Genomic DNA, 15,313 nt, shown 5'->3' with positions numbered 1-15,313 from the left:
AATTTAAAAAAGTTTGGTTTGGGTGACACCTGCAATGTTCAGAGGTTACTCCTGGCTCTGCACTCAGGAATTACTCTTGGCAGTGCACAGGGGGCCATTTGGGATGCTGGGAATGAACCTGGGTCAGCTGTGTGCAAGGTACCCTACCCGCTGTGCAATCTCTTTGGCCCAGCACCATACTGTTTTTGGAAAAAAAAATAAAAAAACTTTACTTGTTAGAACAGTGGACCTTACAATGGAGTTTGCAAGGAAACTTTTTTTTAACATTAACAATCCTAAGAATTTTTGATGCAGGTGCAGGGATTAGAGCCCAAGCAAGTATACTCAAGAAAGGCAACTTGGGCAATCATGAGGAAGCCAGTTCTCAAGTAATTGGCTTATACTGGACTTAAGTAATTCAAACCATTTTTACTTTGTATTTTGCACATATAACTAAGGAAAACCAACTGTTATTTGATATAACAATTCTTAGCTCTTTGCAAAGATCTAAACAGGGTTTAACTTCCATCAATAAGTCACAATTTCATTTATTCAAGGTCTCTATGAACAATTATATGCTGAGCATGGTAGGATACACTATCAGAGTCCCTTGCCCTGGGTTTTTATAATAAATTAATGAGATAGAGGATTGCTATTTCCACTGTATACATGGAAAGCCAGGATTTTAAGGAGTAATTTTTTTTCAAGGTTACATAGCTATTAAGTACTAGTGCTGGGAAGCAAAATCTGGTACCCTAACCACTAACAGCATAGCTGTTAACCGTTATTGTATCATTTCCCTAGCTTCTAACAAATCCCAAGCATGTGATGAGTAGCGCCAATATAATGGGTTGACATTAGACAATGGACATCTAGATCCTATAACACAAACAGTTTTGTTTGGTTTTGGTTTTGAACCACACCTGGTGGTGCTCAGTAGTATACTGCCTCTGTGTTCAGGGATCACTTCTGGTGGGGTTCAGGGGACCATACTGGGTGCCAGGGATCAAATATGGATCCGCTATGTGTAAGGCAAGCTCTGTACATGCTGATAGTACCTACTGTACTACTGCTCTTGTCCATTATCATACAAAGTTTTAAATTAAAATTTCTATGTGTACCAGAATCAAATGAACACTATTTAGGCTGCCTAAGCTCTAATTAAACTTTTACAGATAAAATATTAATACATTTTAAAGTACTTTATGTATCACTAATAGCAAATTAGTGACATATCTCACAACTGTAACATAATAATGAGAATAGACTACTGTCAAAAAATTTACTTTATCTTACGAATTCACTAAACTAAGAAAAACGGTAAGCAGTTTCTCATAATTATTAACCATAATGATGGTAACTTATTTCATGACAGAATTAACTTTTCGAAGTCTACAAAAGTTGCATGGCCCCACTAGCAAAGGACTTCTCTAAGTGACAAATGTTTGGCACGGGCACTAGCATTCTTATACTGTGAAGCTAGATGAGGTATTAGGCCAAGGTACATCTTGTCCACATAATGGCTTTCAGGCAAATCTGCACACCCCCAATATGAACAGGTGAACAGGTAAATGTTTGTGTGCCCAAGTTCATGCCTAGTAGGAAGAGTTCTTTTAGTGAAATGATTAAATTGGAAGGGGTAAGGGAATCCTTGGTTGGAAAACATTTCTAGGTTTTCAGTATCCAGATAACAATTAGAAATATGAAGACGACTTCCACAGTATAATACTTTTCCATGTAATGATTTTAGTGAGTGAGTGCATAGAGAGAAAACAACTGCTTTCCAGGCATAATGTTCCTATTTATTTAAAAAACTGTTTTCATTTTGTTTTGGGGCCACACCCAGTGATATTGAGGCTCTGACTCAGAAGCACTCCTGGTGGGGTGGGAGGGTCCATACGGGGTGCCAGGTGTGGAGCCCCATAGCTCCAATGCCGGGTGAGCACTCTATTACTATCCCATCTCTCTGGTCCCTTAAATCTATTTTCATGGATATCATACTGCCTTCTTTTGTTTGTTGCAATTCTAAAACTATCTTCTGGTATTAGATTTGTTTGCCAAATAAATCTGTCTATATAGGGACTCAAGAGTATCAAAGTATATATCTTCATAGACTTGGAGCCACATCCCTGGTCTCGTAACCATTTATTCTTAGCCTCTTCAAACTTCTCTTATTTCAAATAGCATTGTAGCTAATTCCCATCTTCTCCATATGATCTGTTTTAATTTCTACTTTTCATTAAGCAAAACACAAATTGTACTAGAATTTTTACCAAGAACTCAGGAAGCTTGAAAAATAGAGTACAATAGCATGCATAAGTTTCAGATATTCAAATCTCAGGAAAGATATACCCGAAATGATTTTCATTGTTCAACTTTACCTTGTTCTTTGCTGTATGTCATCAGAAGACAGAAATTCCGGGACAAACCACAGATTGCTCTGGTGGGCAGAGCCTGGAGAGAACCAAATCTTTCTCCGTGGGGTTGGCTGAAGCAGACCACAGGCACCGGAGCACTTGGGGAGCCAACATACTCTCCCCATTTCAAGCCTTTAATCCATGACAGAGGGCTCTAAAACCAAGAAAAGTCAAAAGGAGGCTTTTTTAGAAAAGGTAACAGATACAGAATTACTCCTAATTTAAATTTTAAATAAAGTAAAAAAATGCAATGGGAAGAACCCTTTTATACTTTTTTACTTCTCTGATATTTAGTCTCTGGCATGCGTGTTTCTTGTTTAATTTTATCCTTGTGTCTTGATCAACTTACAGGAAAATGTATATTCATTATTACAAATTCCTTGAAATCTGAACAGAGAAAAAAATTACTATATACATTTATTTTTATTTTTTTGGGTTTTGGGCCATACTCAGTGATGCTCAGACCTTACTCCTGGTTCTGCGCTCAGGGATCACTCCTGGTAGGCTCAGAGACCACATGTGATGCTGTAGATCAAATCTGGGTCAGGTGCATGCAAGGGAAGAGCCCTACATGCTGCACTCTCTCTTTCTGGCCCTGTACATTTATTTCTTTTAGAGGAGATGAAATACCTAAAGTTGACTTTTACAGGATTGTGACTGGTATCATCTCAAGTCATCCAGCATCTAAAAATCATGTCCCTCCATGTAGAACAGCTGTCATTATTAGAATATAATAAGCTCTGAGAAGACTGGAATAACTCTCATCTTTGTATTCCTAACGTCAATCACAATGCCCGGCACAGAGGGGGTTCTTAATAGATGTTTGATAAGTGAAAGTGTTTATCTTTGGAGCACACTGAAAGAAACAGATCTGAGAAGCATGACTCCCACATAGTAAGAACTGGAGAAGAAAAGGAATTGTCAGGAAAGAACAAAGGCAGAAAAGGCATGAAGAACAGCATTAAGAATCAGAAAGGTAAGTAAGGATTCTAAAGCCAATGATGATACATATACACCTGCCCATGAAGAGTGATTAGGAGGTTTCCTCCTTTCCAAGTAAAAATAAGTATCTAGAAGAAAATCAAGGGCTGGGGAGGTAGCTCAGTGGTAGAACACATTCCTTTCACTTAGGGAGGCAAGAATTCAATCTTCAGCATCCTCCAAAAGAGAAGAAAATAAAGAAAAGAAATTATGCTTTTTCAAAGAGTTTTTCCTCAGAGTTCTACTTTTATTCTCCCTTTCATTATTTTATTCTCTACCAATCTCTCATTTGTAGACTTTCTTCTTTTTAGACATTTAAATGTTTAACTATTTAGTTTCAGCTTTTCAGAAAAAAAAATTCTACACAAATCTGTCACTGTCATCTCGTTGCTCATTGATTTGCTCGAGTGGGCACCAATAACGTCTCCATTGTGGGACTTGTTACTGTTTTTGGCATATCAAAAACGCCATGGGTAGCTTGCCAGGCTCTGCCGTGCAGGTGGAATACTCTTAGTAGCTTGCTGGGTTCTTATAGAGACGGAGGAATCGATCCTAGGTTGGCCTCATGCAAGGCAAACACCCTACCTCCTGTGCTATTGCTCCAGTCCTACACAAGTCTGACAAAAGAAAACACTAAGCAATTTATTTTCAGTAAAATATGTCCATGTCGTTTTGCAAGTTAATGATAAAACAGGTGTCACTGACCTGTACATCACTTTTCAAACAAATCCATGGCACTTTAGGGACTCCAATAATTATATAAGACTCTGGGAGACATGTTTGAGAGAAAATATGTGCTGAACTACAGCTATGATTTATCATCATAATTTCTTGCAATAAAGTTTTTGTTCTAAGGATTGTAGAGTTTAAACTTTCAGTTTTTCCAAGTATACAAAAAAAAAATCAGTGGCAACTAACCCACATCATAGGATATACAGGAACAGTACCTTGTTTAAATGCTTTTGATGCAGTTCCAATCATAATGATTAGTTTTTAGGCCACACCTGACAGTGCTCTGGGACTACTCCTGACTCAGTGCTGAAGTACAGGGCCATTTGGGGAACCACAGGGTGCCAAGGACCGAATCAAAACCTCTCACATGCAAAGCATGCACTTTTAGCCTGTTGAGGTATCTCTCTGGCCTCTTATTATTTTGAATTTTAGTGGAAGTACACATAGTTATATCCAGATCATGCAATTTATGAAGATACAAAATGAGGAGGGCAAGGAGTTCAAGTGTAGTAGGATATAAAAGGTTTCATGGTTCATATAAAGAAAAATAAATCATCACATGTCACACAGACAGACTCAGGAAAGCCAAAGTTGAACTTGAGAAGTTATCTATTAAGTTTTGAAAGAGTGAATGCTCACTATATGCCAGGCATCACTCCAGGAGCTGAGATAGTGATGGGCATGACAGGAAAGTCCCAGCTCTATGGTGCTGAGTTCTAGATGAGAGGGGAGGCAGAGAACCTAATAAACACATAGACAGTATGCCAGGTGGTGAGTGCTATGAAGAAAAACAAACAAGGGGAGGAGCTGAGAATGATGGAGCTGCTATTTTCTACATGGGGACGGGTCTGTGAAGGTCAGGGAAGACTCTGAGCAGAGACCTAGTGAAACCTGGGCTATATTTGGGGACAGGCCATTCTTGGCTGAGGAAACCATCAGTGTGAAGTTGCTCAAGTGGGAATGAGGAGGTTGCTACCACAGTCCTACTGCAAGCACACAGTCTGCTCAGACCTTTGATAAAAGCCAGCTATATATAAACATAGCTACTTTTCAGAGAAGCACTTTTGACATGTTAAAATGATGGATTCTGGGGCCGGAGAGATAGTACAGTGGGCAGGGTGTTTGACTTGCATGGGGCCAACCCAGACTCATCCCTTCTGCAAACTCCTCCCACTCCCCCCTTTTTTAACATTTTACAACTCATGGTCTCTCATCTTGTGTCGATTTTATGATGAACATTTTTTGGGAGGGTGTTGTTTTAGGGCAACACCTGGCTGTGTTCAGAGGTTACTCCTGGCTTTGTGCTTTGGGATTATCCCTGGCAGAGCTCAGGGGACCCCGGGGACTGACCCTGAGTCACCTATGTGCAAGGCAAGTGCTTCACTTGCTGTACCATCTTTCTTGTCTCATATAATAATTTAATTAAGGGTTAGAATCCATTCCATTCTTAAGGCTTGCTCGCTCTATTTTTCCATTTCAATTTACAAATGATATCTACTTGCTATTTTATGAGTCATTACATTTTATCATTTAAATTTGGGGATGGCAAGGAAATAGGTAAGTTTACCCTTTAAGTGTAAATTGAAACTTTCACACCTCTAGTCAATACCATTGGTGCAAGAGGATAGCCAGCGCCTTGGTGTAACTATGTCCAAACTTCTCTATTTCTGGGCAGATGCTAACTTCTGATTTATAAAAGGTCCTGGCCTTAGTAATAGCCTCGGGGAAGTTAGAGTCTGAACAGAGTTCCCTGAGGTACTATATACTATATATATATATATATATAGTATATAGTATATATATATCAGACTGTCCCTTGTAACTGGGTTCACTGGCAGTTACACACCTTGGTCCCTATCTGGGACTCTGACACTCTGACATTAGTTTTGGTTGAATCAGTATTTGCTGAACTCTACTGAAATTCAAATGACATACCGGATACGTAATCTCTTTGACTGGCTCTCGGGTTTCCCTGAAAGCAAACTGCACTAACAAGCCCACAGCAGCAGGGAGCTCCCCTTCAATGTTGAGCTTAGATCCAGGTCGGCCTGCGTGTGCTGACTGGAACAGCTGCCGAGGGGTCTGGCCGTAGGTTTTGATCATGGTTTCCAGTGCTCGCCTCTGAACTGGGTCTTCAACCGCAGAGACATCCATTCCAAAATAGGTCTGAAGAGTAAAAAGGAAGAGAGGTATAGAAAAAGAAAAATTGGCAATAATATCAAAGGGGAAAAACAAAGCTTGTTTCATTTTCTTTTTGCTTTTTGGGTCACACCTGGCGATGCACAGGGGTTACTCCTGGTTCTATATTCAGGAATTACTCCTGGCGGTGCTCAGGGGACCAAATGGGATGCTGGGATTCGAACCCGGGTCGGCCGTGTGCAAGGCAAACGCCCTACCTGCTGTGCTATTGCTCCAGCCCCCGGCTTGTTTCATTTTCAGGACAACAGTTTAACTTCTCTATTTCAATTGGAAACAATTTAACAACCTTTTTTGGTAAGGTTAATAATCATTAATGATCTCACAGAAAAGGAGAAATTAGTGTTTCTGAATAGGTGGATTAAACATAAGAATACATTATCTGTAGCACTGTAGCTTTGTTCATCGATTTGCTCGAACGGGCACCAGTAACATCTCCATTATTAGACTTGTTGTTACTGTTTTTGGCATATTGGATACGCCATGGGGAGCTTGTCAGGCTCTGCCATGCAGGCGGGATACTCTCGGTAGCTTGCTGGGCTCTCTGAGAAGGACGGAGGAATCAAACCCGGGTTGGCTGCATGAAAGGCAAATGCCCTACCTGCTGTGCTATCGCATCATGGACAATTAATGCTACTTAGGTGTATTTATGAAATTTATTTTAAGAACAGAATACCATTTAAGACTTCATAAATAAAACACTGAGTCATTGAAAAAATAATCTGTCAAAAGTGATACAAGAAATGGCAAAATAAAATTGAGATATATTGTTGCTAAGTAGTAACTAAAGAGAGAGTATTATTTAGGTTCATGTTGAATTGTAAATGAATCTGAAAGAGCAACAGTGAAATTCCAAGCTCTTTAATGTAAAGGATGCTATTACACTTTTCTTCTTGGTGTTGTTATCCTTGGAATCAAATAGAGAATCAAATGCATTTACACTTTCACTTCTAAAACTAGCAGTCAGTGGTTGGGTACATATCGTACATTATTTTGTGCTTACCCACACCTATAATTTAGGTTTTAGCATTTAGTAAGTTATAGCAAATCTCATTAATATATCTAGATATAACATTCTATAAGTGCCTGAATAGAATTTCAATGGTTCTCCATAAACTAAATAATCTTTAATGCTAATCCCTTCACTACTAATTCTACAACATATCAAAAACATGTTATAATGCTTATATAAAGAGAAAATGGCTGCTGACTTAATATATTCTAAAATTCAAATAAAACTGAGCTCTAACCAAAACTTTTTATATAAAAACACATTTAACACACTTGAAAAATATAGTGCTTCTATATATTCTGCAATATCATTTTCTAACTGAATCTGGTTACTAGTAAATGAAAGTCAAAGGCATTCCTCTATTCCTTGTTTTAGCAGAGGTCCTTCCATGGCATGCTCAGCCCTCATTCATGACCAAGAGGCATCAGAGATAGAACTCGGGGCCTCATAATATCAAGCAGATGTGCCATTCCTAGAAGCTATCTCTCTACACTGAAACCTAATTTTTTCAGGGGAAGACCTCCAAGTGGTGCTCTTGGGGCCTCAGGGGTCCATTCTACGATTCTCAACCAACTAGGGCTACAGTTCAGTGTGAGAGCCTGACAATGCAATGCTGTTGGGGATTGTCAACCCAGCTGTATTGTGGTATGTGTGTGGGAACTTCAGGGCTATATGGGGCCATACTTGAGGACCAAGTAATGCTAGTAATTGAACTGGGGTTGAAAGCATGCAAGGCATGAGCTTAATCCCTAAACTATCTCTCCATCTCTTCCAACCTTCTAAATTTAGTTAGGAAAACACAAAAGCTAAGTGCTTTATGCACTGATTAATTGTTAACTAAAGATAAATCTGCTGTATTTGTCTTTGAGTAGCCACTAGGTAATACCATGAAACAACTTGCTCCTTATAACTTACTAATATCATTCATTCTTTTTTTTTCTTTTCTTTTTGGGTCACACCTGGTGTTGCACAGGGGTTACTCCTGGCTCATGCACTCAGGAATTACTCTTGGGGGTGCTCAGGGAACCATATAGGATGCTGGAAATTGAACCTGGGGTGGCCGTGTGCAAGGCAAATGCCCTACCCACTGTACTATCACTCCAGCCCATCATTTATTCTTTAAGGAATTTCCTTTCAAGGGTCTCATTTGAATTCTACTACAACATCCAAGCAGATTGCCTTCCCCGCTAAACTAACTTTCCCTATTTGACTCTTATTCACCTCACAACCTCAGAGTCTAGCAAAATAAATATTTGCTGAATAGGTAGTTTTCCAAAAGGCAATAGATCTAACAAAACATCTAGAAGTATATATGGTGGTACAACAATTCTACCTCTAGGATCAGAGAAACAACTTACAAGGCTTGAGCACATGTGTGCACAGTAAGAAGTGCACGTTTGCTTCCCAGCACCACGTGGTCCCTTAAATACCACAGGGAGCACAAAGGTAGGAGTAGCATCAGGTCTGCTGGGTGTGGCCACTGCCCCTCACTCTCCAAATAAAAGTGAAAACAAAAAAAGAATTCTACTTTTAGAACTTCATCTGAAGTAAATAAAAATGTATATAAAGCAATTTACTTCAGAAAAACTAATTTTAATACATATTTAAATTAAACATCCAACAACCAGGATTGGTTATTTATTATACAGAGAAACTTTAGAATGGGTAACATTAATATTATAAAATAGGATAAGAGATGGGGTGGAAGCGGAAAGACAGTATAGGGTTAAGGTGCTTTCCATAGGGGCAGACGGTCCTGGTTCTATCCCTGAGCAACACCATGGTCGATTCCTGAGAGTCACTAGGAGTAATCCCTGAGCACAGGGTCAGGAATGAGCCCTTAACACTGTTGGGTGTGGTCCCCAAGCAAAAATATGTAAATAAAATTTTAAAAAAGGTTTTGATTTTATCTGTTAAAGGTGATTTCAAAGTTTTTAAAATTCCTTCCTTTTGTCTATAATAGATCCTATATTTTATAATTTTTTAAACCAAGGCACAACTACTATTTTTATACTAAGAAAAACTGATGGGGGAGGACTGACAATGGTTCAATGATGGGGGGTATGTTGCTGGAATGTTTTATGCATGAAACCCTACCCTACACTTAAATGGCACTGTAAATTATGGTCCCTAAAGTAAAAGAAAAAAAAAAGAAAAAAATCTCAAGGGAGAAAGATGTCATTTCAAAGTAGCTAGGTACAGAGGAAAGTATGCAGAGAAGTACTAACACAGCAGGTCTGAGCTGCTCTCTTTGCAAAGGTCTGCTCACAGTATCAGCCCCGGGCTAGCTGTCTGGGACATGGAGATCTGGCACTGTTTCCTTACCTGCTAGGCACGGCTCACTGGGCCTAAACAGTTTGCACAGTATTGTTTATACTGACACCTGCTTCTTTCTGGGAGTCTAGAATTTCAGAATGTCTCGTGAGACTGGGTGCCCACATCATCAGTTCCCAAAAGAACCTTGGGCATAAATAAAGTCTCTAAAGAGCTTTCTTGGTGGACAATATCATACATGACAATGTCTGTTGCTGGAGGAAATAAATGTGTTGTCTGTCATTCACTGGGAGATCCTTGGAAGTTCACGTCTGTTTTCCTCAGCTTGCCACAAGCATCTTTTCCTTTTGCTTCCTACCCCTCAGTGTAACAAAACTAAGAAGTAGTTACTGTATGCTGAGTCCTTAAGTTCTTATCCAATCTGAAGGCTAGTCTTAGGAAATCTCTAGTAGATATTATTTCAGTTATTTTTTATATATATATTTTTTGGATTTTTGGGTCACACCTGGCAATGCTCAGGGATTACTCCAGAAATCAATCTTGGTGGTGCTCAGAGGGCCATATGGCATGCTAGAATTGGACCTGGGTTGGCTGTGTGCAAAGCAAGCACCCTACTCACTGTACTATCTCTCAGGTCCATATTTTAGCTATTTCTAAAGAGATAAAATGACTGGCATGCATGCTTCATATGTCAGCATACAGGTTCCATCACTGGCATTGCATAAGCTCCTGGGTACTGCTGAGCAGCCCCTGAACGTCCCAACCAGGTTTGGACCAAACCTTCCTTCAGTAAACAAAATAAACAGGTAATGTCAATGCTTAGTTAATGGTTTAGTGTCACTGACAAATCTTAACAATAATGTGGAAACTTAAAAGAAAGAACCTAATAGTTGACTTTTAAATGTTCAAGTTCTACCTTATATAAATGCAAATTATTTTAAAACAAATCACTCACAGCGGGATGAAAGACATTGATGGCTAGAACGGAAGCTTTCCCTTTTTGCTTATATCCAAACACTAAGTCAATCCACTGACAGATGTTCTGGGATACATAATCAGACTCAAGAGCCTGTCGATGAATAAGGATAAAAAGACGAGGATCGTTCCGTGCCCAAGGAGGTAGGTTGACATGATTAACCCGTTCACCATTCTGACGTATACCAAAATCAAAACCTAAAAGAGAATTTGTTTCATTATTCATCTAGTATGAAAAAAATTAAGAAGTGTTTATTTTAGGAGGTTTAAAAGTCCTAGAGAAATGCTTCTTTTGAACAAAATTAACTTTCTGGGTGCTATTTTTCATGAACAGAAAATTTGAAAATTATAATAAAAGTGTTACTTAATGCTGATGAAACCCCATATTAAATTAAGTTTGATGTCTACCTACTTCTTGGTCTTGTAAAATAGTTTAACGAAAATTAACTAATACTGAAAGTATTTTGAAATTTGTGAACCATAAATCAAAGATGTATATAAAGTAACGTGGTGGGTCCACCCCAAAGCTGCAGTGTGAACAAGCTGAGCACAGAGAACTCTGTGGGCATCCTTAGGAGAAATACATTGGTACAGATTTCACAAAGACAAGGGGGCATCTAAGAGCTGAGTGTGGGGAGGGCTAAGCAACAGGGAGTATAGGGTGGAGTGTGGTGGTGCCACCTATAAACTCAAATGATGAAATAGTCTGATGACATTTCCCAGACCAATGACTGTATTTTTCAAATATGCTTATGTAGCAACCTCGCTGATTTTGCATGCTTTTCCAGACTGTTGTGACTCCCCCATTTAGTGGCAAAATCTGTGCTCATTTTAGAATGTAGACAGGCACTCGTGACTGACTGCTTCAACACCGGAAAGCAATGGAAATGACTTCCAAGGTGAGACTGGAAAAGGTGGCACAGTTTCTGCTTATGTCTCTCTTGGAACACTTGCTTTTGCAACTGTGAGATGCCAAGTATGATGTTGAAGACTGCCATGTTGTGAGGAAGCCCAAATTAAGACACTTGGAAAAGGACAAACACTACAGAAGAGCAAGGTGCCTGCCAGTCCCCAACACATCCATTTAACTTGGAGGTACCAGCAGTAGGAAACAGGAATGCAACTCATGAGAGACCTGGCTGAAACCACAAAACTGGATGACTGCTCCTGAATTTCTGACCTGTAAAATGTGTTATAAGTAATCTATCAATTTTGTTGTGAACCACAAAGTTGGAGTTATTTGCTATATACAGACAATTAGAACTTACATATAAAGAACTATGGACACAGAAAACAAGCAGTGGATTACATTGTGATTAAATTAAATTCATAGTCAAAAGCTGGAATGCAGGTACCACAAACTGCAAGTGATGATATCTCACAGACATATTTATCACTTGAGCAAAACAATGAATTAGTGATTCTCCAATCAATTTTAGGGAGGTCTAAAATCCTAAAGTAATTTGCCCAACTTTTGTAAAGAGGCAATTCCTAATTTCACATGTTCCTATAGGTTACATAAAACCACGAAATGAAATAATGACAAAAGAATCACTCAACAATACTCTGAAAGTGCTAAATAATCTTTCCCTAAATAGGTAAAGCTGTCCAAGATTGTTGGTCATCAGTACCACAGAAAATTAGATTTTATTCTCTAATATCCCTTTTTGTTGTTAGATAATTCTGGTCAAAATATTTTATTTCTACCAGGAATGTCTCATAAAATCATCAAGGTTTTTGATTAGTTTGTATTGTGTTTTCAATAAATTCCTGACTTATTTTCACACAATGAGCATATTACAGTCTGTCCTCTGATAAAAAGGAATAATTTCTCAAATAAAATTAAAATACATCTTTACAAAAACTATATTTTTGGTCATAACCAGCAGTGCTCAGGGCTTACCCCTGGTGGCTCTGAACTCTGGGATCATGCCTTATGGTGGGTTTAGTGGCCACATGGGACAAATGGGATGAAACTTGGGTCAGTCACATGTCAGGCAAGCACCTTACCTGCTGTACTCTCTCCCTGGGTCTTACACAGAGTTTTAATAGTTGAAAGTTATAATTTCCTAATTATACTTAGCCCTATGACATATTTAAAATCTTCAAGGCACAAGGAAGTAATGATATACTTAATAAGGGCACTTTTCTTTTTTATGAGATTGTTAGGACTTACAAAAGTTATTTTTATTTTTTAAAAATTATAAGTAACTACAAACCCTTAGAAATTAAAATTAGAAATGGTTTAGTAGCTATACCTTCGCGGTTAACTAAGAACTCTGGAAGATAGAAAAATTCTGGGATAAGTTCCTTCACATCAGTCATGGATTCAAAGGATGAGAGGCGCCAAGTCGTATTTGTAGAATGAAAAGTTCTGTCTGGAATGTCAAAACTCTGATCTATAAAGAAATAGAAATAATATAATTAAGCCACAAAGAACTAATTTTCTTTAAAGATTCATAATTTATGTACTCGCAACTACTTGAAAAAGATAAAAAATGTTCCTTTTGTTCACAGATTAAAAGGTTTATGTTCTTGAAAAAATAATTAAAATTTTTTATTGTTTTAATTGTATATAATTTGGTAAATTTATATCATTTAGCTGACATCTCCCAAGCAGAAAACTGTACCAAAGCACAAACTCCAGGCTATCATCTGCCTAATACCTAGGTAATTAATAATAATTGATTTTTGAATGAATAAGGATAAGAAATTAAAATTGAAATAGGTGAAATACTTTTTCCTTCATCAGGGAGAAAAGTTATTTCTTGCTAAAACAAATTTTTCTTCTACTCTTCTTCTTCTGGGGAACAGAAGAGAGTATACTGTTTTTTAAATGTTCTATGGAATTAAGCAAAATGTCCTATGCATAAATATAAGACTTTGCATAGTCACTCCTTCATTAAGCTTTCTCAGTATTAATAAAGAATATTTTTTTTCTTCTTGAGTCATACCCGCTGTCCAGTGAATTGACATGAGGTCTGCTGCTAAATGTCTTATAAAGCAGACACTACCTCCACAGCAACGAATTACATGGCTCACAATGGCTACCGTACCAAGCAAGGCTAAGAAACCCTGAGTTAGATCAGAAGTCTAGAAATAAATTCAAACATAAACATGAATCATTTAAAACTACTCAGTTAAAAGTGAATGGAAGTAAGGTAGCTCTTTTGTCTGTTTGTTAGCTTGTTTTTGGGCCACAGCTTGCGGGGCTTAGGAAATCATATCCGGTGCTGAAGATCAAACTCAGGTTGGTGCTGTACCATCTCTCCGGACACCTTGTTCTTATTTTTAAATCACAAATACAGTGAACACAACCTAGTGTAACAGCATTATATGTTGAGTTTAAGAACTTTTATTTGACAGGGAATCTTACATTAATAGATTCTTGCACTGATGTAAGAGGAGGTCAAGCCACAATTCTTGAATGGCTCCAAATAACATCTAAAATACTCTTTTCTATTCTGACTACCATTTTAAGAATGCACATTCACAAATCAGAATAAATCCAGAGGGATAATTGAAACAGTGATGGGTTTGGAAATTTGAATATACAAAGGTGGTCTAAATCTTAGTTTTTAGTTTTAAAGGCTCATACTCATACCAGAAGCATTTTTTTAAAAAAAATATTCCTCTAAGTAGCTGGAATAAGACATTGCATCTAGGAAGCCCTCAAATTAACCAAGGACAATTAGCCTGGGAAAAATAAGACTGAGAGGGAGAAAAGGTACAGTGCAACAATCTTCAAATATTTGAATAGCTGTCATGTGGAACATTTGTTTTGTGTACTTACAGAGGAACAAACTTAAGAATATACAGAGTTAATTCCACTTAGGCTCACATGAGTCAAAACATATAAAGAAGTTCCAAAAGGGTTGAGTAAATGAATAATGATTCCACAAAGGATTCTGGACATCATGATGATTAACTACAGAGCTAAAATCATGGTTCTCATTAGAAACTGAGAGATGAGAATGTTCCTATTTGCAAATAAATAATTTCACCTTTATTTATCCACAGTAAGCTATTAACTCTAATATTGAGACAGAAGATTATTTAACTAGAAAGTTACTATGGTGAAGGGAGCAGTGTGCCTGTTGATTATAGAGCAAATTATGATAAAATTTTATTCCTCTTTAGGGTCCAAAGATGAGTAATTTAAAACAACAACAACAACAACAACAATAATTTTTGGAGTGTGTTTGGGCCATACTCCAGTTGCTAGGGGTAATTCCTGGCTCTGTACTTAGGAGCGAGCCCAGTGGTGCTTGGGGGACAATATGCAGTGCCAAGGATTACACCAGATCAGCAGCTTAGCACCTTAACCCTTGTACTCTGCAGCCTGCTAATTATGAAACTGAACATATTTACAGAGTCAACTGCCTATACTTTAAAAAAGTATAAAAACCTTTTTATCATGTGAATTGTCACTGTCACTATCATCCCGTTGCTCATCGATTTGCTCAAGCGGTCACCAGTAATGTCTCCATTGTGAGATTTCTTGTTACTGTTTTTGGCATATCGAATATGCCACGGGTAGCTTGCCAGGCTCTGCCATGCAGGCGAGATACTCTCAGTAGCTTGCCGGGCTTTCCAAGAGGCGTGGAGGAATCGAACCCAGGTTGACCGTGTGCAAAACAAATGCCCTACCCTCTGTGTTATCGCTCCAGCCCTGGAGGAGACTAGGATGATGGAACTATGGTGACTGGGACTATAACCAAAACTACAACTATGATTGTGCTGTAGG

General features: G+C 38.2%; 1 protein-coding gene across 4 annotated transcripts in view; it reads right to left on the bottom strand.

Annotated features, from left to right (window-relative positions):
* LYST (lysosomal trafficking regulator) overlaps positions 1–15,313 on the bottom strand; it is a 193,302-nt gene that overhangs the window by 18,225 nt on the left and 159,764 nt on the right. For all 4 annotated transcript variants that reach the window (XM_004620365.2, XM_055146687.1, XM_055146685.1 and 1 more), the window contains 4 exons: positions 12,825–12,965; positions 10,547–10,764; positions 6,045–6,275; positions 2,361–2,550 (listed from right to left, as the gene is read on the bottom strand). In XM_004620365.2, coding sequence (XP_004620422.2) covers positions 2,361–2,550; positions 6,045–6,275; positions 10,547–10,764; positions 12,825–12,965 — 780 coding nt within the window. The remainder of the gene's footprint in view (positions 1–2,360; positions 2,551–6,044; positions 6,276–10,546; positions 10,765–12,824; positions 12,966–15,313) is intronic.

Source organism: Sorex araneus, chromosome 9 (genome assembly GCF_027595985.1).
Source record: "Sorex araneus isolate mSorAra2 chromosome 9, mSorAra2.pri, whole genome shotgun sequence".
Taxonomy (NCBI): domain Eukaryota; kingdom Metazoa; phylum Chordata; class Mammalia; order Eulipotyphla; family Soricidae; genus Sorex; species Sorex araneus.
This window is presented reverse-complemented; position numbering and strand designations above follow the sequence as displayed.